Source organism: Pimephales promelas, chromosome 6 (genome assembly GCF_988280905.1).
Source record: "Pimephales promelas chromosome 6, fPimPro1.hap1.1, whole genome shotgun sequence".
Lineage (NCBI taxonomy): Eukaryota > Metazoa > Chordata > Actinopteri > Cypriniformes > Leuciscidae > Pimephales > Pimephales promelas.
In genome coordinates this window covers 6,222,885-6,246,020 of record NC_142774.1, presented here as the reverse complement: position 1 = coordinate 6,246,020, position 23,136 = coordinate 6,222,885, and the positions used below count along the sequence as shown (strand labels likewise).

At 39.8% G+C, this 23,136-nt stretch overlaps 1 protein-coding gene across 1 annotated transcript in view; it reads right to left on the bottom strand.

The window, feature by feature from the left end:
• LOC120489896 (uncharacterized) overlaps positions 1–23,136 on the bottom strand; it is a 41,271-nt gene that overhangs the window by 5,633 nt on the left and 12,502 nt on the right. The window contains exons 2-7 of the mRNA XM_089132654.1: positions 20,644–20,720; positions 18,298–18,342; positions 15,322–15,366; positions 8,245–8,289; positions 4,048–4,097; positions 3,759–3,940 (exon numbers count right to left, since the gene is read on the bottom strand). Of these exons, the coding sequence (XP_088988780.1) occupies positions 3,759–3,940; positions 4,048–4,097; positions 8,245–8,289; positions 15,322–15,366; positions 18,298–18,342; positions 20,644–20,720 (444 nt within the window). The remainder of the gene's footprint in view (positions 1–3,758; positions 3,941–4,047; positions 4,098–8,244; positions 8,290–15,321; positions 15,367–18,297; positions 18,343–20,643; positions 20,721–23,136) is intronic.

Genomic DNA, 23,136 nt, shown 5'->3' with positions numbered 1-23,136 from the left:
AACAGATGTTGTTTGAACTGTAGATGAGGTTGTTGGCAAAAGTGTAGTGCTTTGTCCAGTTGTTGTAATTGATATTTCAGATGTTGTCACAGTATCGTGGCTTTTGCTTGTAAAAGTTGGCAAAACAGATTTTTGAACTGTAGATAAGGTTGTTGGCAAAAGTTTAGTACTTTGTTCAGCTGTTGTAATTGACATTTCAGATGTTGTCACAGCGTTTTGGCTTGTTTTTGTAGAAGTTGGCAAAAGAGATGTTGTTTGAACTGTAGATGAGGTTGTTGGCAAAAGTGTAGTGCTTTGTCCAGTTGTTGTAATTGATATTTCAGATGTTGTCGAAGCATTTTGGCTTGTTTTTGTAAAAGTTGGCAAAAGAGATGTTGTTTGAACTGTAGATGAGGTTGTTGGCAAAAGTGTAGTGCTTTGTCCAGTTGTTGTAATTGACATTTCAGATGTTGTCACAGCGTTTTGGCTTGTTTTTGTAGAAGTTGGCAAAACAGATGTTGTTTGAACTGTAGGTGTGGTTGTTGGCAAAAGTGTAGTGCTTTGTCCAGTTGTTGTAATTGATATTTCAGATGTTGTCGAAGCATTTTGGCTTGTTTTTGTAAAAGTTGGCAAAAGAGATGTTGTTTGAACTGTAGATGAGGTTGTTGGCAAAAGTGTAGTGCTTTGTCCAGTTGTTGTAATTGACATTTCAGATGTTGTCACAGCGTTTTGGCTTGTTTTTGTAGAAGTTGGCAAAACAGATGTTGTTTGAACTGTAGATGTGGTTGTTGGCAAAACTGTAGTGCCTTTATTAGTTGTTGTAATTGAGATTTCAGATGTTGTCACAGTATCGTGGCTTTTGCTTGTAGAAGTTGGCAAAACAGATGTTGTTTGAACTGTAGATGAGGTTGTTGGCAAAAGTGTAGTGCTTTGTCCAGTTGTTGTAATTGACATTTCAGATGTTGTCACAGCATTTTGACTTGTTTTTGTAGAAGTTGGCAAAAGAGATGTTGTTTGAACTGTAGATGAGGTTGTTGGCAAAAGTGTAGTGCTTTGTCCAGTTGTTGTAATTGATATTTCAGATGTTGTCGAAGCATTTTGGCTTGTTTTTGTAAAAGTTGGCAAAAGAGATGTTGTTTGAACTGTAGATGAGGTTGTTGGCAAAAGTGTAGTGCTTTGTCCAGTTGTTGTAATTGACATTTCAGATGTTGTCACAGCGTTTTGGCTTGTTTTTGTAGAAGTTGGCAAAACAGATGTTGTTTGAACTGTAGATGTGGTTGTTGGCAAAACTGTAGTGCCTTTATTAGTTGTTGTAATTGAGATTTCAGATGTTGTCACAGTATCGTGGCTTTTGCTTGTAGAAGTTGGCAAAACAGATGTTGTTTGAACTGTAGATGAGGTTGTTGGCAAAAGTGTAGTGCTTTGTCCAGTTGTTGTAATTGACATTTCAGGTGTTGTCACAGCGTCACGGCTTGTGCTTGTAGAAGTTGATGGCAAAACAGATGTTGTTTGAACTGTAGATGAGGTTGTTGGCAAAAGTGTAGTGCTTTGTCCAGTTGTTGTAATTGACATTTCAGATGTTGTCACAGCATTTTGACTTGTACTAGTAGAAGTTGGCAAAACAGATGTTGTTTGAACTGTAGATGAGGTTGTTGGCAAAAGTTTAGTGCTTTGTCCAGTTGTTGTAATTGACATCAATGACAGTTCAGATGTTGTTTTTGTAATAGGGATAGTATTTGTGGATGTTGATGCCACAACGGTTGTTGATCGAGTCGTTGATGTGGTTGTTGGCAAAAGTGTAGTGCCTTTATTAGTTGTTGCAATTGACATTTCAGATGTTGTCACAGTATCATGGCTTTTGCTTGTTGAAGTTGATGGCAAAACAGATGTTGTTTGAACTGTAGATGAGGTTGTTGGCAAAAGTTTAGTACTTTGTTCAGTTGTTGTAGCTGACATTTCAGTTGTTGTCACAGTATCGTGGCTTTTGCTTGTAGAAGTTGGCAAAAAATATGTTGTTTGAACTGTAGATGAGGTTGTTGGCAAAAGTTTAGTACTTTGTCCAGTTGTTGTAGCTGACATTTCAGATGTTGTCGCAGCGTCACGGCTTTTGCTTGTAGAAATTGGCAAAACAGATGTTGTTTGAACTGTAGATGAGGTTGTTGGCAAAAGTGTAGTGCCTTTATTAGTTGTTGCAATTGACATTTCAGATGTTTTCACAGTATCACGGCTTGTGCTTGTAGAAGTTGATGGCAAAACAGATGTTGTTTGAACTGTTGATGAGGTTGTTGGCAAAGTTGTAGTGTTTTGTCCAGTTGTTGTAATTGACATTTCAGATGTTGTCACAGCGTCACGGCTTGTGCTTGTAGAAGTTGGCAAAACAGATGTTGTTTGAACTGTAGATGAGGTTGTTGGCAAAAGTGTAGTGCTTCGGCCAGTTGTTGTAATTGATATTTCAGATGTTGTCGCAGCATCACGGCTTGTGCTTGTAGAAGTTGGCAAAACAGATGTTGTTTGAACTGTAGATGAGGTTGTTGGCAAAAGTTTAGTGCTTCGTCCAGTTGTTGTAATTGACATTTCAGATGTTGTCACAGCATCACGGCTTGTGCTTGTAGAAGATGGCAAAACAGATGTATTTTGAACTGTAGATGAGGTTGTTGGCAAAAGTGTAGTGCTTTGTCCAGTTGTTGTAATTGATATTTCAGATGTTGTCGCAGCATCACGGCTTGTGCTTGTAGAAGTTGGCAAAACAGATGTTGTTTGAACTGTAGATGAGGTTGTTGGCAAAAGTTTAGTGCTTCGTCCAGTTGTTGTAATTGACATTTCAAATGTTGTCGCAGCATCACGGCTTGTGCTTGTAGAAGTTGGCAAAACAGATGTTGTTTGAACTGTAGATGAGGTTGTTGGCAAAAGTTTAGTGCTTCGTCCAGTTGTTGTAATTGACATTTCAGATGTTGTCACAGCATCACGGCTTGTGCTTGTAGAAGTTGGCAAAACAGATGTTGTTTGAACTGTAGATGAGGTTGTTGGCAAAAGTTTAGTGCTTCGTCCAGTTGTTGTAATTGACATTTCAAATGTTGTCGCAGCATCACGGCTTGTGCTTGTAGAAGTTGGCAAAACAGATGTTGTTTGAACTGTAGATGAGGTTGTTGGCAAAAGTTTAGTACTTTGTCCAGTTGTTGTAATTGATATTTCAGATGTTGTCACAGCATCACGGCTTGTGCTTGTAGAAGATGGCAAAACAGATGTATTTTGAACTGTAGATGAGGTTGTTGGCAAAAGTTTAGTACTTTGTCCAGTTGTTGTAATTGATATTTCAGATGTTGTTACAGCATCACGGCTTGTGCTTGTAGAAGTTGGCAAAACAGATGTTGTTTGAACTGTAGATGAGGTTGTTGGCAAAGTTGTAGTGCTTTGTCCAGTTGTTGTAATTGACATTTCAGATGTTGTCACAGCATTTTGGCTTGTTTTTGTAGAAGTTGGCAAAACAGATGTTGTTTGAACTGTAGATGAGGTTGTTGGCAAAAGTTTAGTACTTTGTCCAGTTGTTGTAATTGATATTTCAGATGTTGTCACAGCATCACGGCTTGTGCTTGTAGAAGATGGCAAAACAGATGTATTTTGAACTGTAGATGAGGTTGTTGGCAAAAGTTTAGTACTTTGTCCAGTTGTTGTAATTGATATTTCAGATGTTGTCACAGCATCACGGCTTGTGCTTGTAGAAGTTGGCAAAACAGATGTTGTTTGAACTGTAGATGAGGTTGTTGGCAAAAGTGTAGTGCTTTGTCCAGTTGTTGTAAATCGCAGTTCAGATGTTGTGATTGTAATAGGAATAGTATTTTTGGATGTTGATGCCACAACGGTTGTTGATTGATTTGTTGATGTGGTTGTTGGCAAAAGTGTAGTGCCTTTATTAGTTGTTGTAATTGACATTTCAGATGTTGTCACAGTATCGTGGCTTTTGCTTGTAGAAGTTGGCAAAACAGATGTTGTTTGAACTGTAGATGAGGTTGTTGGCAAAAGTTTAGTGCTTTGTCCAGTTGTTGTAACTGATATTTCAGATGTTGTCACAGTATCGTGGCTTTTGCTTGTAGAAGTTGGCAAAACAGATATTGTTTGAACTATAGATGAGGTTATTGGCAAAAGTTTAGTGATTTTTCCAGTTGTTGTAATTGACATTTCAGTTGTTGTCACAGTATCGTGGCTTTTGCTTGTAGAAGTTGATGGCAAAACAGATGTTGTTTGAACTGTAGATAAGGTTGTTGGCAAAAGTTTAGTACTTTGTTCGGCTGTTGTAATTGACATTTCAGATGTTGTCACAGCATTTTGGCTTGTGCTTGTAGAAGTTGATGGCAAAACATATGTTGTTTGAACTGTAGATGAGGTTGTTGGCAAAAGTGTAGTGCTTTGTCCAGTTGTTGTAAATGGCAGTTCAGATGTTGTGATTGTAATAGGAATAGTATTTGTGGATGTTGATGCCACAACGGTTGTTGATTGAGTTGTTGATGTGGTTGTTGGCAAAAGTGTAGTGCTTTGTTCAGTTGTTGTAGCTGACATTTCAGTTGTTGTCACAGTATCGTGGCTTTTGCTTGTAGAAGTTGGCAAAAAATATGTTGTTTGAACTGTAGATGAGGTTGTTGGCAAAAGTTTAGTACTTTGTCCAGTTGTTGTAGCTGACATTTCAGATGTTGTCGCAGCGTCACGGCTTTTGCTTGTAGAAATTGGCAAAACAGATGTTGTTTGAACTGTAGATGAGGTTGTTGGCAAAAGTTTAGTGATTTTTCCAGTTGTTGTAACTGACATTTCAGATGTTGTCACAGCATCACGGCTTGTGCTTGTAGAAGTTGGCAAAACAGATGTTGTTTGAACTGTAGATGAGGTTGTTGGCAAAAGTGTAGTGCCTTTATTAGTTGTTGCAATTGACATTTCAGATGTTGTCACAGTATCATGGCTTTTGCTTGTTGAAGTTGATGGCAAAACAGATGTTGTTTGAACTGTAGATGAGGTTGTTGGCAAAAGTTTAGTACTTTGTTCAGTTGTTGTAGCTGACATTTCAGTTGTTGTCACAGTATCGTGGCTTTTGCTTGTAGAAGTTGGCAAAAAATATGTTGTTTGAACTGTAGATGAGGTTGTTGGCAAAAGTTTAGTACTTTGTCCAGTTGTTGTAGCTGACATTTCAGATGTTGTCGCAGCGTCACGGCTTTTGCTTGTAGAAATTGGCAAAACAGATGTTGTTTGAACTGTAGATGAGGTTGTTGGCAAAAGTTTAGTGATTTTTCCAGTTGTTGTAACTGACATTTCAGATGTTGTCACAGCATCACGGCTTGTGCTTGTAGAAGTTGGCAAAACAGATGTTGTTTGAACTGTAGATGAGGTTGTTGGCAAAAGTGTAGTGCCTTTATTAGTTGTTGCAATTGACATTTCAGATGTTTTCACAGTATCACGGCTTGTGCTTGTAGAAGTTGATGGCAAAACAGATGTTGTTTGAACTGTTGATGAGGTTGTTGGCAAAGTTGTAGTGTTTTGTCCAGTTGTTGTAATTGACATTTCAGATGTTGTCACAGCGTCACGGCTTGTGCTTGTAGAAGTTGGCAAAACAGATGTTGTTTGAACTGTTAATGAGGTTGTTGGCAAAAGTTTAGTAATTTGTCCAGTTGTTGTAATTGACATTTCAGATGTTGTCGCAGCATCACGGCTTGTGCTTGTAGAAGTTGGCAAAACAGATGTTGTTTGAACTGTAGATGAGGTTGTTGGCAAAAGTTTAGTGCTTCGTCCAGTTGTTGTAATTGACATTTCAGATGTTGTCACAGCATCACGGCTTGTGCTTGTAGAAGATGGCAAAACAGATGTTGTTTGAACTGTAGATGAGGTTGTTGGCAAAAGTGTAGTGCTTTGTCCAGTTGTTGTAATTGATATTTCAGATGTTGTCGCAGCATCACGGCTTGTGCTTGTAGAAGTTGGCAAAACAGATGTATTTTGAACTGTAGATGAGGTTGTTGGCAAAAGTTTAGTACTTTGTCCAGTTGTTGTAATTGATATTTCAGATGTTGTCACAGCATCACGGCTTGTGCTTGTAGAAGATGGCAAAACAGATGTATTTTGAACTGTAGATGAGGTTGTTGGCAAAAGTTTAGTACTTTGTCCAGTTGTTGTAATTGATATTTCAGATGTTGTCACAGCATCACGGCTTGTGCTTGTAGAAGTTGGCAAAACAGATGTTGTTTGAACTATAGATGAGGTTATTGGCAAAAGTTTAGTGATTTTTCCAGTTGTTGTAATTGACATTTCAGTTGTTGTCACAGTATCGTGGCTTTTGCTTGTAGAAGTTGATGGCAAAACAGATGTTGTTTGAACTGTAGATGAGGTTGTTGGCAAAAGTGTAGTGCTTTGTCCAGTTGTTGTAAATGGCAGTTCAGATGTTGTGATTGTAATAGGAATAGTATTTGTGGATGTTGATGCCACAACGGTTGTTGATTGAGTTGTTGATGTGGTTGTTGGCAAAAGTGTAGTGCCTTTATTAGTTGTTGCAATTGACATTTCAGATGTTTTCACAGTATCACGGCTTGTGCTTGTAGAAGTTGGCAAAACAGATGTTGTTTGAACTGTAGATGACGTTGTTGGCAAAAGTTTAGTACTTTGTCCAATTGTTGTAATCGACATTTCAGATGTTGTCACAGTATCGTGGCTTGTGCTTGTAGAAGTTGATGGCAAAACAGATGTTGTTTGAACTGTAGATGAGGTTGTTGGCAAAAGTTTAGTGCTTCGTCCAGTTGTTGTAATTGACGTTTCAGATGTTGTCACAGCATTTTGACTTGTACTAGTAGAAGTTGGCAAAACAGATGTTGTTTGAACTGTAGATGAGGTTGTTGGCAAAAGTTTAGTAATTTGTCCAGTTGTTGTAACTGACATTTCAGATGTTGTCACAGCATCACGGCTTGTGCTTGTAGAAGTTGTCAAAACAGATGTTGTTTGAACTGTAGATGAGGTTGTTGGCAAAAGTTTAGTGCTTCGTCCAGTTGTTGTAATTGACGTTTCAGATGTTGTCACAGCATTTTGACTTGTACTAGTAGAAGTTGGCAAAACAGATGTTGTTTGAACTGTAGATGAGGTTGTTGGCAAAAGTGTAGTGCTTTGTTCAGTTGTTGTAACTGACATTTCAGATGTTGTCACAGCATCACGGCTTGTGCTTGTAGAAGTTGGCAAAACAGATGTTGTTTGAACTGTAGATGAGGTTGTTGGCAAAAGTGTAGTGCTTTGTTCAGTTGTTGTAACTGACATTTCAGATGTTGTCACAGCATCACGGCTTGTGCTTGTAGAAGTTGGCAAAACAGATGTTGTTTGAACATTAGATGAGGTTGTTGGCAAAAGTGTAGTGCTTTGTTCAGTTGTTTTGATTGACATTTCAGATGTTGTCGCAGCGTCACGGCTTGTGCTTGTAGAAGTTGGCAAAACAGATGTTGTTTGAACTGTAGATGAGGTTGTTGGCAAAAGTGTAGTGCTTTGTTCAGTTGTTTTGATTGACATTTCAGATGTTGTCGCAGCGTCACGGCTTGTGCTTGTAGAAGTTGGCAAAACAGATGTTGTTTTAACCATAGATGAGGTTGTTGGCAAAATTGTAGTGCTTTCTTCAGTTGTTGTAACTGACATTTCAGGTGTTGTCACAGCGTCATGGCTTGTGCTTGTAGAAGTTGATGGCAAAACAGATGTTGTTTGAACTGTAGATGAGGTTGTTGGCAAAAGTGTAGTGCTTTGTTCAGTTGTTGTGATTGACATTTCAGATGTTGTCGCAGCGTCATGGCTTGTGCTTGTAGAAGTTGATGGCAAAACAGATGTTGTTTGAACTGTAGATGAGGTTGTTGGCAAAAGTGTAGTGCTTTGTTCAGTTGTTGTGATTGACATTTCAGATGTTGTCACAGCGTCACGGCTTGTGCTTGTAGAAGTTGATGGCAAAACAGATGTTGTTTGAACTGTAGATGAGGTTGTTGGCAAAAGTGTAGTGCTTTGTTCAGTTGTTTTGATTGACATTTCAGATGTTGTCACAGCGTCACGGCTTGTGCTTGTAGAAGTTGGCAAAACAGATGTTGTTTTAACCATAGATGAGGTTGTTGGCAAAATTGTAGTGCTTTCTTCAGTTGTTGTAACTGACATTTCAGGTGTTGTCACAGCGTCATGGCTTGTGCTTGTAGAAGTTGATGGCAAAACAGATGTTGTTTGAACTGTAGATGAGGTTGTTGGCAAAAGTGTAGTGCTTTGTTCAGTTGTTGTGATTGACATGTCAGATGTTGTCACAGCGTCACGGCTTGTGCTTGTAGAAGTTGATGGCAAAACAGATGTTGTTTGAACTGTAGATGAGGTTGTTGGCAAAAGTGTAGTGCTTTGTTCAGTTGTTGTAACTGACATTTCAGATGTTGTCACAGCGTCACGGCTTTTGCTTGTAAAAGTTGGCAAAACAGATGTTGTTTGAACCATAGATGAGGTTGTTGGCAAAAGTGTAGTACTTTGTTCAGTTGTTGTAATTGACATTTCAGATGTTGTCACAGCGTCATGGCTTGTGCTTGTAGAAGTTGGCAAAACAGATGTTGTTTGAACTGTTAATGAGGTTGTTGGCAAAAGTGTAGTGCTTTGTTCAGTTGTTGTGATTGACATTTCAGATGTTGTCACAGCGTCATGGCTTGTGCTTGTAGAAGTTGATGGCAAAACAGATGTTGTTTGAACTGTAGATGAGGTTGTCGGCAAAAGTGTAGTGCTTTGTTCAGTTGTTGTAACTGACATTTCAGATGTTGTCACAGCGTCACGGCTTTTGCTTGTAAAAGTTGGCAAAACAGATGTTGTTTGAACCATAGATGAGGTTGTTGGCAAAATTGTAGTGCTTTCTTCAGTTGTTGTAACTGACATTTCAGATGTTGTCACAGCGTCACGGCTTGTGCTTGTAGAAGTTGGCAAAACAGATGTTGTTTGAACTGTTGATGTGGTTGTTGGCAAAACCGTAGTGCTTTGTTCAATTGTTGTAATTGACATTTCAGTTGTTGTCACAGCGTCATGGCTTGTGCTTGTAGAAGTTGATGGCAAAACAGATGTTGTTTGAACTGTAGATGAGGTTGTTGGCAAAAGTGTAGTGCTTTGTTCAGTTGTTGAAATTGACATTTCAGATGTTGTCACAGCGTCATGGCTTGTGCTTGTAGAAGTTGATGGCAAAACAGATGTTGTTTGAACTGTAGATGAGGTTGTTGGCAAAAGTGTAGTGCTTTGTTCAGTTGTTGTAATTGACATTTCAGATGTTGTCACAGCGTCACGGCTTGTGCTTGTAGAAGTTGGCAAAACAGATGTTGTTTGAACTGTAGATGAGGTTGTTGGCAAAAGTGTAGTGCTTTGTTCAGTTGTTGTAATTGACATTTCAGATGTTGTCGGAGCGTCACGGCTTGTGCTTGTAGAAGTTGGCAAAACAGATGTTGTTTGAACCATAGATGAGGTTGTTGGTAAAAGTGTAGTGCTTTGTTCAGTTGTTGTAATTGGCATTTCAGATGTTGTCGCAGCGTCACGGCTTGTGCTTGTAGAAGTTGGCAAAACAGATGTTGTTTGAACTGTAGATGAGGTTGTTGGCAAAAGTGTTGTGCTTTGTTTAGTTGTTTTGATTGACATTTCAGATGTTGTCACAGCGTCACGGCTTGTGCTTGTAGAAGTTGGCAAAACAGATGTTGTTTGAACTGTAGATGAGGTTGTTGGCAAAAGTGTAGTGCTTTGTTCAGTTGTTTTGATTGACATTTCAGATGTTGTCACAGCGTCATGGCTTGTGCTTGTAGAAGTTGATGGCAAAACAGATGTTGTTTGAACTGTAGATGAGGTTGTTGGCAAAAGTGTAGTGCTTTGTTCAGTTGTTGTGATTGACATGTCAGATGTTGTCACAGCGTCATGGCTTGTGCTTGTAGAAGTTGGCAAAACAGATGTTGTTTGAACTGTAGATGAGGTTGTTGGCAAAAGTGTAGTGCTTTGTTCAGTTGTTGTAATTGACATTTCAGATGTTGTCACAGCGTCATGGCTTGTGCTTGTAGAAGTTGGCAAAACAGATGTTGTTTGAACTGTTGATGAGGTTGTTGGCAAAACCGTAGTGCTTTGTTCAATTGTTGTAATTGACATTTCAGATGTTGTCACAGCGTCATGGCTTGTGCTTGTAGAAGTTGATGGCAAAACAGATGTTGTTTGAACCATAGATGAGGTTGTTGGCAAAATTGTAGTGCTTTCTTCAGTTGTTGTAACTGACATTTCAGATGTTGTCACAGCGTCATGGCTTGTGCTTGTAGAAGTTGGCAAAACAGATGTTGTTTGAACCATAGATGAGGTTGTTGGCAAAACCGTAGTGCTTTGTTCAATTGTTGTAATTGACATTTCAGTTGTTGTCACAGCGTCTTGGCTTGTGCTTGTAGAAGTTGATGGCAAAACAGATGTTGTTTGAACTGTGGATGAGGTTGTTGGCAAAAGTGTAGTGCTTTGTTCAGTTGTTGTAATTGACATTTCAGATGTTGTCGCAGCGTCACGGCTTGTGCTAGAAGTTGGCAAAACAGATGTTGTTTGAACTTTAGATGAGGTTGTTAGTAAAAGTGTAGTGCTTTGTTCAGTTGTTGTAATTGACATTTCAGATGTTGTCGGAGCGTCACGGCTTGTGCTTGTAGAAGTTGGCAAAACAGATGTTGTTTGAACCATAGATGAGGTTGTTGGCAAAACCGTAGTGCTTTGTTCAATTGTTGTAATTGACATTTCAGTTGTTGTCACAGTATCGTGGCTTGTGCTTGTAGAAGTTGATGGCAAAACAGATATTGTTTGAACCATAGATGAGGTTGTTGGCAAAACCGTAGTGCTTTGTTCAATTGTTGTAACTGACATTTCAGGTGTTGTCACAGCGTCACGGCTTGTGCTTGTAGAAGTTGGCAAAACAGATGTTGTTTGAACTGTAGATGAGGTTGTTGGCAAAAGTGTAGTGCTTTGTTCAGTTGTTGTGATTGACATTTCAGATGTTGTCACAGCGTCATGGCTTGTGCTTGTAGAAGTTGATGGCAAAACAGATGTTGTTTGAACTGTAGATGAGGTTGTTGGCAAAAGTGTAGTGCTTTGTTCAGTTGTTGTAATTGACATTTCAGATGTTGTCACAGTATCGTGGCTTGTGCTTGTAGAAGTTGATGGCAAAACAGATGTTGTTTGAACTGTAGATGAGGTTGTTGGCAAAAGTGTAGTGCTTTGTTCAGTTGTTGTAATTGACATTTCAGATGTTGTCGCAGCGTCACGGCTTGTGCTTGTAGAAGTTGGCAAAACAGATGTTGTTTGAACTGTAGATGAGGTTGTTGGCAAAAGTGTAGTGCTTTGTTCAGTTGTTGTGATTGACATTTCAGATGTTGTCACAGCGTCATGGCTTGTGCTTGTAGAAGTTGATGGCAAAACAGATGTTGTTTGAACTGTAGATGAGGTTGTTGGCAAAAGTGTAGTGCTTTGTTCAGTTGTTGTAATTGACATTTCAGATGTTGTCGCAGCGTCACGGCTTGTGCTTGTAGAAGTTGGCAAAACAGATGTTGTTTGAACTGTAGATGAGGTTGTTGGCAAAAGTGTAGTGCTTTGTTCAGTTGTTGTGATTGACATTTCAGATGTTGTCACAGCGTCACGGCTTGTGCTTGTAGAAGTTGATGGCAAAACAGATGTTGTTTGAACTGTAGATGAGGTTGTTGGCAAAATTGTAGTGCTTTGTTCAGTTGTTGTGATTGACATTTCAGATGTTGTCGCAGCGTCACGGCTTGTGCTTGTAGAAGTTGATGGCAAAACAGATATTGTTTGAACCAAAGATGAGGTTGTTGGCAAAACCGTAGTGCTTTGTTCAATTGTTGTAACTGACATTTCAGGTGTTGTCACAGTGTCACGGCTTGTGCTTGTAGAAGTTGGCAAAACAGATGTTGTTTGAACTGTTGATGAGGTTGTTGGCAAAAGTGTAGTGCTTTGTTCAGTTGTTGTGATTGACATTTCAGATGTTGTCACAGCGTCATGGCTTGTGCTTGTAGAAGTTGATGGCAAAACAGATGTTGTTTGAACTGTAGATGAGGTTGTTGGCAAAAGTGTAGTGCTTTGTTCAGTTGTTGTAATTGACATTTCAGATGTTGTCACAGTATCGTGGCTTGTGCTTGTAGAAGTTGATGGCAATACAGATGTTGTTTGAACTGTAGATGAGGTTGTTGGCAAAAGTGTAGTGCTTTGTTCAGTTGTTGTAATTGACATTTCAGATGTTGTCGCAGCGTCATGGCTTGTGCTTGTAGAAGTTGGCAAAACAGATGTTGTTTGAACTGTAGATGAGGTTGTTGGCAAAAGTGTAGTGCTTTGTTCAGTTGTTGTGATTGACATTTCAGATGTTGTCACAGCGTCACGGCTTGTGCTTGTAGAAGTTGATGGCAAAACAGATGTTGTTTGAACCATAGATGAGGTTGTTGGCAAAATTGTAGTGCTTTCTTCAGTTGTTGTAACTGACATTTCAGATGTTGTCACAGCGTCATGGCTTGTGCTTGTAGAAGTTGGCAAAACAGATGTTGTTTGAACTGTTGATGTGGTTGTTGGCAAAACCGTAGTGCTTTGTTCAATTGTTGTAATTGACATTTCAGTTGTTGTCACAGCGTCATGGCTTGTGCTTGTAGAAGTTGATGGCAAAACAGATGTTGTTTGAACTCTAGATGAGGTTGTTGGCAAAAGTGTAGTGCTTTGTTCAGTTGTTGTAATTGGCATTTCAGATGTTGTCGCAGCGTCACGGCTTGTGCTAGTAGAAGTTGGCAAAACAGATGTTGTTTGAACTGTAGATGAGGTTGTTGGCAAAAGTGTAGTGCTTTGTTCAGTTGTTGTAATCGACATTTCAGATGTTGTCACAGTGTCACGGCTTGTGCTTGTAGAAGTTGATGGCAAAACAGATGTTGTTTGAACTGTAGATGAGGTTGTTGGCAAAAGTGTAGTGCTTTGTTCAGTTGTTGTAATTGACATTTCAGATGTTGTCACAGCGTCATGGCTTGTGCTTGTAGAAGTTGGCAAAACAGATGTTGTTTGAACTGTTGATGTGGTTGTTGGCAAAAGTGTAGTGCTTTGTTCAGTTGTTGTGATTGACATTTCAGATGTTGTCACAGCGTCATGGCTTGTGCTTGTAGAAGTTGGCAAAACAGATGTTGTTTGAACTGTTGATGTGGTTGTTGGCAAAACCGTAGTGCTTTGTTCAATTGTTGTAATTGACATTTCAGTTGTTGTCACAGCGTCATGGCTTGTGCTTGTAGAAGTTGATGGCAAAACAGATGTTGTTTGAACTGTAGATGAGGTTGTTGGCAAAAGTGTAGTGCTTTGTTCAGTTGTTGTAATTGGCATTTCAGATGTTGTCGCAGCGTCACGGCTTGTGCTAGTAGAAGTTGGCAAAACAGATGTTGTTTGAACTGTAGATGAGGTTGTTGGCAAAAGTGTAGTGCTTTGTTCAGTTGTTGTAATTGACATTTCAGATGTTGTCACAGCGTCATGGCTTGTGCTTGTAGAAGTTGGCAAAACAGATGTTGTTTGAACTGTTGATGTGGTTGTTGGCAAAACCGTAGTGCTTTGTTCAATTGTTGTAATTGACATTTCAGTTGTTGTCACAGCGTCATGGCTTGTGCTTGTAGAAGTTGGCAAAACAGATGTTGTTTGAACTTTAGATGAGGTTGTTGGCAAAAGTGTAGTGCTTTGTTCAGTTGTTGTGATTGACATGTCAGATGTTGTCACAGCGTCATGGCTTGTGCTTGTAGAAGTTGGCAAAACAGATGTTGTTTGAACTGTTGATGAGGTTGTTGGCAAAACCGTAGTGCTTTGTTCAATTGTTGTAATTGACATTTCAGTTGTTGTCACAGCGTCATGGCTTGTGCTTGTAGAAGTTGGCAAAACAGATGTTGTTTGAACTTTAGATGAGGTTGTTGGCAAAAGTGTAGTGCTTTGTTCAGTTGTTGTGATTGACATTTCAGATGTTGTCACAGCGTCATGGCTTGTGCTTGTAGAAGTTGATGGCAAAACAGATGTTGTTTGAACCATAGATGAGGTTGTTGGCAAAATTGTAGTGCTTTCTTCAGTTGTTGTAACTGACATTTCAGATGTTGTCACAGCGTCATGGCTTGTGCTTGTAGAAGTTGATGGCAAAACAGATGTTGTTTGAACCATAGATGAGGTTGTTGGTAAAAGTGTAGTGCTTTCTTCAGTTGTTGTAACTGACATTTCAGATGTTGTCACAGCGTCATGGCTTGTGCTTGTAGAAGTTGGCAAAACAGATGTTGTTTGAACTGTTGATGTGGTTGTTGGCAAAACCGTAGTGCTTTGTTCAATTGTTGTAATTGACATTTCAGTTGTTGTCACAGCGTCTTGGCTTGTGCTTGTAGAAGTTGATGGCAAAACAGATGTTGTTTGAACTGTGGATGAGGTTGTTGGCAAAAGTGTAGTGCTTTGTTCAGTTGTTGTAATTGACATTTCAGATGTTGTCGCAGCGTCACGGCTTGTGCTTGTAGATGTTGGCAAAACAGATGTTGTTTTAACCATAGATGAGGTTGTTGGCAAAATTGTAGTGCTTTGTTCAGTTGTTGTGATTGACATTTCAGATGTTGTCGCAGCGTCACGGCTTGTGCTTGTAGAAGTTGGCAAAACAGATGTTGTTTGAACCATAGATGAGGTTGTTGGCAAAACCGTAGTGCTTTGTTCAATTGTTGTAACTGACATTTCAGGTGTTGTCACAGCGTTATGGCTTGTGCTTGTAGAAGTTGATGGCAAAACAGATGTTGTTTGAACTGTAGATGAGGTTGTTGGCAAAAGTGTAGTGCTTTGTTCAGTTGTTGTAATTGGCATTTCAGATGTTGTCGCAGCGTCACGGCTTGTGCTTGTAGAAGTTGGCAAAACAGATGTTGTTTGAACTGTAGATGAGGTTGTTGGCAAAAGTGTATTGCTTTGTTTAGTTGTTGTAATTGACATTTCAGATGTTGTCACAGCATCAGGGCTTGTGCTTGTAGAAGTTGGCAAAACAGATGTTGTTTTAACCATAGATGAGGTTGTGGGCAAAATTGTAGTGCTTTGTTCAGTTGTTGTAATTGGCATTTCAGATGTTGTCGCAGCGTCACGGCTTGTGCTTGTAGAAGTTGATGGCAAAACAGATGTTTGAACTGTAGATGAGGTTGTTGGCAAAAGTGTAGTGCTTTGTTCAGTTGTTGTAATTGGCATTTCAGATGTTGTCGCAGCGTCACGGCTTGTGCTTGTAGAAGTTGTTAAAACAGATGTTGTTTGAACTGTAGATGAGGTTGTTGGCAAAAGTGTAGTGCTTTGTTCAGTTGTTGTGATTGACATTTCAGATGTTGTCACAGCGTCATGGCTTGTGCTTTTAGAAGTTGATGGCAAAACAGATGTTGTTTGAACTGTAGATGAGGTTGTTGGCAAAAGTGTAGTGCTTTGTTCAGTTGTTGTAATTGACATTTCAGATGTTGTCACAGCATCAGGGCTTGTGCTTGTAGAAGTTGGCAAAACAGATGTTGTTTTAACCATAGATGAGGTTGTGGGCAAAATTGTAGTGCTTTGTTCAGTTGTTGTAATTGGCATTTCAGATGTTGTCGCAGCGTCACGGCTTGTGCTTGTAGAAGTTGGCAAAACAGATGTTGTTTGAACTGTAGATGAGGTTGTTGGCAAAAGTGTAGTGCTTTGTTCAGTTGTTGTAATTGGTATTTCAGATGTTGTCGCAGCGTCACGGCTTGTGCTTGTAGAAGTTGTTAAAACAGATGTTGTTTGAACTGTAGATGAGGTTGTTGGCAAAAGTGTAGTGCTTTGTTCAGTTGTTGTAATTGACATATCAGATGTTGTCGGAGCGTCTCGGCTTGTGCTTGTAGAAGTTGTTAAAACAGATGTTGTTTGAACCATAGATGAGGTTGTTGGCAAAATTGTAGTGCTTTGTTCAGTTGTTGTGATTGACATTTCAGATGTTGTCGCAGCGTCATGGCTTGTGCTTGTAGAAGTTGGCAAAACAGATGTTGTTTGAACCATAGATGAGGTTGTTGGTAAAAGTGTAGTGCTTTCTTCAGTTGTTGTAACTGACATTTCAGGTGTTGTCACAGCGTTATGGCTTGTGCTTGTAGAAGTTGATGGCAAAACAGATGTTGTTTGAACTGTAGATGAGGTTGTTGGCAAAAGTGTAGTGCTTTGTTCAGTTGTTGTGATTGACATTTCAGATGTTGTCACAGCGTCACGGCTTGTGCTTGTAGAAGTTGATGGCAAAACAGATGTTGTTTGAACTGTAGATGAGGTTGTTGGCAAAAGTGTAGTGCTTTGTTCAGTTGTTGTGATTGACATTTCAGATGTTGTCACAGCGTCATGGCTTGTGCTTGTAGAAGTTGGCAAAACAGATGTTGTTTTAACCATAGATGAGGTTGTGGGCAAAATTGTAGTGCTTTCTTCAGTTGTTGTAACTGACATTTCAGGTGTTGTCACAGCGTCATGGCTTGTGCTTGTAGAAGTTGATGGCAAAACAGATGTTGTTTGAACTGTAGATGAGGTTGTTGGCAAAAGTGTAGTGCTTTGTTCAGTTGTTGTGATTGACATTTCAGATGTTGTCACAGCGTCATGGCTTGTGCTTGTAGAAGTTGGCAAAACAGATGTTGTTTTAACCATAGATGAGGTTGTGGGCAAAATTGTAGTGCTTTCTTCAGTTGTTGTAACTGACATTTCAGGTGTTGTCACAGCGTCATGGCTTGTGCTTGTAGAAGTTGATGGCAAAACAGATGTTGTTTGAACTGTAGATGAGGTTGTTGGCAAAAGTGTAGTGCTTTGTTCAGTTGTTGTGATTGACATTTCAGATGTTGTCACATTATCGTGGCTTGTGCTTGTAGAAGTTGATGGCAAAACAGATGTTGTTTGAACTGTAGATGAGGTTGTTGGTAAAAGTGTAGTGCTTTGTTCAGTTGTTGTGATTGACATTTCAGATGTTGTCACAGCGTCACGGCTTGTGCTTGTAGAAGTTGGCAAAACAGATGTTGTTTGAACTGTAGATGAGGTTGTTGGCAAAAGTGTAGTGCTTTGTTCAGTTGTTGTGATTGGCATTTCAGATGTTGTCGCAGCGTCACGGCTTGTGCTAGTAGAAGTTGGCAAAACAGATGTTGTTTGAACTGTAGATGAGGTTGTTGGTAAAAGTGTAGTGCTTTGTTCAGTTGTTGTGATTGACATTTCAGATGTTGTCACAGCGTCACGGCTTGTGCTTGTAGAAGTTGGCAAAACAGATGTTGTTTGAACTGTAGATGAGGTTGTTGGCAAAAGTGTAGTGCTTTGTTCAGTTGTTGTAACTGACATTTCAGATGTTGTCGCAGCGTCACGGCTTGTGCTAGAAGTTGGCAAAACAGATGTTGTTTGAACTTTAGATGAGGTTGTTAGTAAAAGTGTAGTGCTTTGTTCAGTTGTTGTGATTGGCATTTCAGATGTTGTCGGAGCGTCACGGCTTGTGCTTGTAGAAGTTGATGGCAAAACAGATGTTGTTTGAACCATAGATGAGGTTGTTGGCAAAATTGTAGTGCTTTGTTCAGTTGTTGTGATTGACATTTCAGATGTTGTCGCAGCGTCACGGCTTGTGCTTGTAGAAGTTGGCAAAACAGATGTTGTTTGAACTGTAGATGAGGTTGTTGGCAAAAGTGTAGTGCTTTGTTCAGTTGTTGTGATTGACATTTCAGATGTTGTCACAGCGTCATGGCTTGTGCTTGTAGAAGTTGATGGCAAAACAGATGTTGTTTGAACTGTAGATGAGGTTGTTGGCAAAAGTGTAGTGCTTTGTTCAGTTGTTGTAATTGACATTTCAGATGTTGTCGCAGCGTCACGGCTTGTGCTAGTAGAAGTTGGCAAAACAGATGTTGTTTGAACTGTAGATGAGGTTGTTGGCAAAAGTGTAGTGCTTTGTTCAGTTGTTGTGATTGACATTTCAGATGTTGTCACAGCGTCATGGCTTGTGCTTGTAGAAGTTGGCAAAACAGATGTTGTTTGAACTGTAGATGAGGTTGTTGGCAAAAGTGTAGTGCTTTGTTCAGTTGTTGTGATTGACATTTCAGATGTTGTCACAGCGTCACGGCTTGTGCTTGTAGAAGTTGATGGCAAAACAGATGTTGTTTGAACCATAGATGAGGTTGTTGGCAAAATTGTAGGGCTTTCTTCAGTTGTTGTAACTGACATTTCAGATGTTGTCACAGTGTCATGGCTTGTGCTTGTAGAAGTTGGCAAAACAGATGTTGTTTGAACTGTTGATGTGGTTGTTGGCAAAACCGTAGTGCTTTGTTCAATTGTTGTAATTGACATTTCAGTTGTTGTCACAGCGTCATGGCTTGTGCTTGTAGAAGTTGATGGCAAAACAGATGTTGTTTGAACTGTAGATGAGGTTGTTGGCAAAAGTGTAGTGCTTTGTTCAGTTGTTGTAATTGACATTTCAGATGTTGTCGCAGCGTCACGGCTTGTGCTAGAAGTTGGCAAAACAGATGTTGTTTGAACTTTAGATGAGGTTGTTAGTAAAAGTGTAGTGCTTTGTTCAGTTGTTGTAATTGACATTTCAGATGTTGTCGGAGCGTCACGGCTTGTGCTTGTAGATGTTGGCAAAACAGATGTTGTTTGAACCATAGATGAGGTTGTTGGCAAAATTGTAGTGCTTTGTTCAGTTGTTGTGATTGACATTTCAGTTGTTGTCACAGCATCACGGCTTGTGCTTGTAGAAGTTGATGGCAAAACAGATGTTGTTTGAACCATAGATGAGGTTGTTGGCAAAATTGTAGTGCTTTGTTCAGTTGTTGTAACTGACATTTCAGGTGTTGTCACAGCGTCATGGCTTGTGCTTGTAGAAGTTGATGGCAAAACAGATGTTGTTTGAACTGTAGATGAGGTTGTTGGCAAAAGTGTAGTGCTTTGTTCAGTTGTTGTGATTGGCATTTCAGATGTTGTCGCAGCGTCACGGCTTGTGCTAGTAGAAGTTGGCAAAACAGATGTTGTTTGAACTGTAGATGAGGTTGTTGGTAAAAGTGTAGTGCTTTGTTCAGTTGTTGTGATTGACATTTCAGATGTTTTCACAGCGTCACGGCTTGTGCTTGTAGAAGTTGGCAAAACAGATGTTGTTTGAACTGTAGATGAGGTTGTTGGTAAAAGTGTAGTGCTTTGTTCAGTTGTTGTGATTGACATTTCAGATGTTGTCACAGCGTCACGGCTTGTGCTTGTAGAAGTTGGCAAAACAGATGTTGTTTGAACTGTAGATGAGGTTGTTGGCAAAAGTGTAGTGCTTTGTTCAGTTGTTGTAACTGACATTTCAGATGTTGTCGCAGCGTCACGGCTTGTGCTAGAAGTTGGCAATACAGATGTTGTTTGAACTTTAGATGAGGTTGTTAGTAAAAGTGTAGTGCTTTGTTCAGTTGTTGTGATTGGCATTTCAGATGTTGTCGGAGCGTCACGGCTTGTGCTTGTAGAAGTTGATGGCAAAACAGATGTTGTTTGAACCATAGATGAGGTTGTTGGCAAAATTGTAGTGCTTTGTTCAGTTGTTGTGATTGGCATTTCAGATGTTGTCGCAGCGTCACGGCTTGTGCTAGTAGAAGTTGGCAAAACAGATGTTGTTTGAACTGTAGATGAGGTTGTTGGTAAAAGTGTAGTGCTTTGTTCAGTTGTTGTGATTGACATTTCAGATGTTTTCACAGCGTCACGGCTTGTGCTTGTAGAAGTTGGCAAAACAGATGTTGTTTGAACTGTAGATGAGGTTGTTGGTAAAAGTGTAGTGCTTTGTTCAGTTGTTGTGATTGACATTTCAGATGTTGTCACAGCGTCACGGCTTGTGCTTGTAGAAGTTGGCAAAACAGATGTTGTTTGAACTGTAGATGAGGTTGTTGGCAAAAGTGTAGTGCTTTGTTCAGTTGTTGTAACTGACATTTCAGATGTTGTCGCAGCGTCACGGCTTGTGCTAGAAGTTGGCAAAACAGATGTTGTTTGAACTTTAGATGAGGTTGTTAGTAAAAGTGTAGTGCTTTGTTCAGTTGTTGTGATTGGCATTTCAGATGTTGTCGGAGCGTCACGGCTTGTGCTTGTAGAAGTTGATGGCAAAACAGATGTTGTTTGAACCATAGATGAGGTTGTTGGCAAAATTGTAGTGCTTTGTTCAGTTGTTGTGATTGACATTTCAGATGTTGTCGCAGCGTCACGGCTTGTGCTTGTAGAAGTTGATGGCAAAACAGATGTTGTTTGAACTGTAGATGAGGTTGTTGGCAAAAGTGTAGTGCTTTGTTCAGTTGTTGTAATTGACATTTCAGATGTTGTCACAGTATCGTGGCTTGTGCTTGTAGAAGTTGATGGCAAAACAGATGTTGTTTGAACTGTAGATGAGGTTGTTGGCAAAAGTGTAGTGCTTTGTTCAGTTGTTGTAATTGACATTTCAGATGTTGTCGCAGCGTCACGGCTTGTGCTTGTAGAAGTTGGCAAAACAGATGTTGTTTGAACTGTAGATGAGGTTGTTGGCAAAAGTGTAGTGCTTTTTTCAGTTGTTGTGATTGACATTTCAGATGTTGTCACAGCGTCATGGCTTGTGCTTGTAGAAGTTGGCAAAACAGATGTTGTTTGAACTGTAGATGAGGTTGTTGGCAAAAGTGTAGTGCTTTGTTCAGTTGTTGTGATTGACATTTCAGATGTTGTCACAGCGTCACGGCTTGTGCTTGTAGAAGTTGATGGCAAAACAGATGTTGTTTGAACTGTAGATGAGGTTGTTGGCAAAAGTGTAGTGCTTTGTTCAGTTGTTGTGATTGACATTTCAGATGTTGTCACAGCGTCATGGCTTGTGCTTGTAGAAGTTGGCAAAACAGATGTTGTTTGAACTGTAGATGAGGTTGTTGGCAAAAGTGTAGTGCTTTGTTCAGTTGTTGTAATTGACATTTCAGATGTTGTCGCAGCGTCACGGCTTGTGCTAGAAGTTGGCAAAACAGATGTTGTTTGAACTTTAGATGAGGTTGTTAGTAAAAGTGTAGTGCTTTGTTCAGTTGTTGTAATTGACATTTCAGATGTTGTCGGAGCGTCACGGCTTGTGCTTGTAGATGTTGGCAAAACAGATGTTGTTTGAACCATAGATGAGGTTGTTGGCAAAATTGTAGTGCTTTGTTCAGTTGTTGTGATTGACATTTCAGATGTTGTCGCAGCGTCACGGCTTGTGCTTGTAGCAGTTGGCAAAACAGATGTTGTTTGAACTGTTGATGAGGTTGTTGGCAAAACCGTAGTGCTTTGTTCAATTGTTGTAATTGACATTTCAGTTGTTGTCACAGTGTCACGGCTTGTGCTTGTAGAAGTTGATGGCAAAACAGATGTTGTTTGAACCATAGATGTGGTTGTTGGCAAAATTGTAGTGCTTTGTTCAGTTGTTGTAACTGACATTTCAGGTGTTGTCACAGCGTCATGGCTTGTGCTTGTAGAAGTTGATGGCAAAACAGATGTTGTTTGAACTGTAGATGAGATTGTTGGCAAAAGTGTAGTGCTTTGTTCAGTTGTTGTGATTGGCATTTCAGATGTTGTCGCAGCGTCACGGCTTGTGCTAGTAGAAGTTGGCAAAACAGATGTTGTTTGAACTGTAGATGAGGTTGTTGGTAAAAGTGTAGTGCTTTGTTCAGTTGTTGTGATTGACATTTCAGATGTTTTTACAGCGTCACGGCTTGTGCTTGTAGAAGTTGGCAAAACAGATGTTGTTTGAACTGTAGATGAGGTTGTTGGTAAAAGTGTAGTGCTTTGTTCAGTTGTTGTGATTGACATTTCAGATGTTGTCACAGCGTCACGGCTTGTGCTTGTAGAAGTTGGCAAAACAGATGTTGTTTGAACTGTAGATGAGGTTGTTGGCAAAAGTGTAGTGCTTTGTTCAGTTGTTGTAACTGACATTTCAGATGTTGTCGCAGCGTCACGGCTTGTGCTAGAAGTTGGCAAAACAGATGTTGTTTGAACTTTAGATGAGGTTGTTAGTAAAAGTGTAGTGCTTTGTTCAGTTGTTGTGATTGGCATTTCAGATGTTGTCAGAGCGTCACGGCTTGTGCTTGTAGAAGTTGATGGCAAAACAGATGTTGTTTGAACCATAGATGAGGTTGTTGGCAAAATTGTAGTGCTTTGTTCAGTTGTTGTGATTGACATTTCAGATGTTGTCGCAGCGTCACGGCTTGTGCTTGTAGAAGTTGGCAAAACAGATGTTGTTTGAACTGTAGATGAGGTTGTTGGCAAAAGTGTAGTGCTTTGTTCAGTTGTTGTGATTGACATTTCAGATGTTGTCACAGCGTCATGGCTTGTGCTTGTAGAAGTTGATGGCAAAACAGATGTTGTTTGAACTGTAGATGAGGTTGTTGGCAAAAGTGTAGTGCTTTGTTCAGTTGTTGTAATTGACATTTCAGATGTTGTCACAGTATCGTGGCTTGTGCTTGTAGAAGTTGATGGCAAAACAGATGTTGTTTGAACTGTAGATGAGGTTTTTGGCAAAAGTGTAGTGCTTTGTTCAGTTGTTGTAATTGACATTTCAGATGTTGTCGCAGCGTCACGGCTTGTGCTTGTAGAAGTTGGCAAAACAGATGTTGTTTGAACTGTAGATGAGGTTGTTGGCAAAAGTGTAGTGCTTTGTTCAGTTGTTGTGATTGACATTTCAGATGTTGTCACAGCGTCATGGCTTGTGCTTGTAGAAGTTGGCAAAACAGATGTTGTTTGAACTGTAGATGAGGTTGTTGGCAAAAGTGTAGTGCTTTGTTCAGTTGTTGTGATTGACATTTCAGATGTTGTCACAGCGTCACGGCTTGTGCTTGTAGAAGTTGATGGCAAAACAGATGTTGTTTGAACCATAGATGAGGTTGTTGGCAAAATTGTAGTGCTTTCTTCAGTTGTTGTAACTGACATTTCAGATGTTGTCACAGCGTCATGGCTTGTGCTTGTAGAAGTTGGCAAAACAGATGTTGTTTGAACTGTTGATGTGGTTGTTGGCAAAACCATAGTGCTTTGTTCAATTGTTGTAATTGACATTTCAGTTGTTGTCACAGCGTCATGGCTTGTGCTTGTAGAAGTTGATGGCAAAACAGATGTTGTTTGAACTGTAGATGAGGTTGTTGGCAAAAGTGTAGTGCTTTGTTCAGTTGTTGTAATTGACATTTCAGA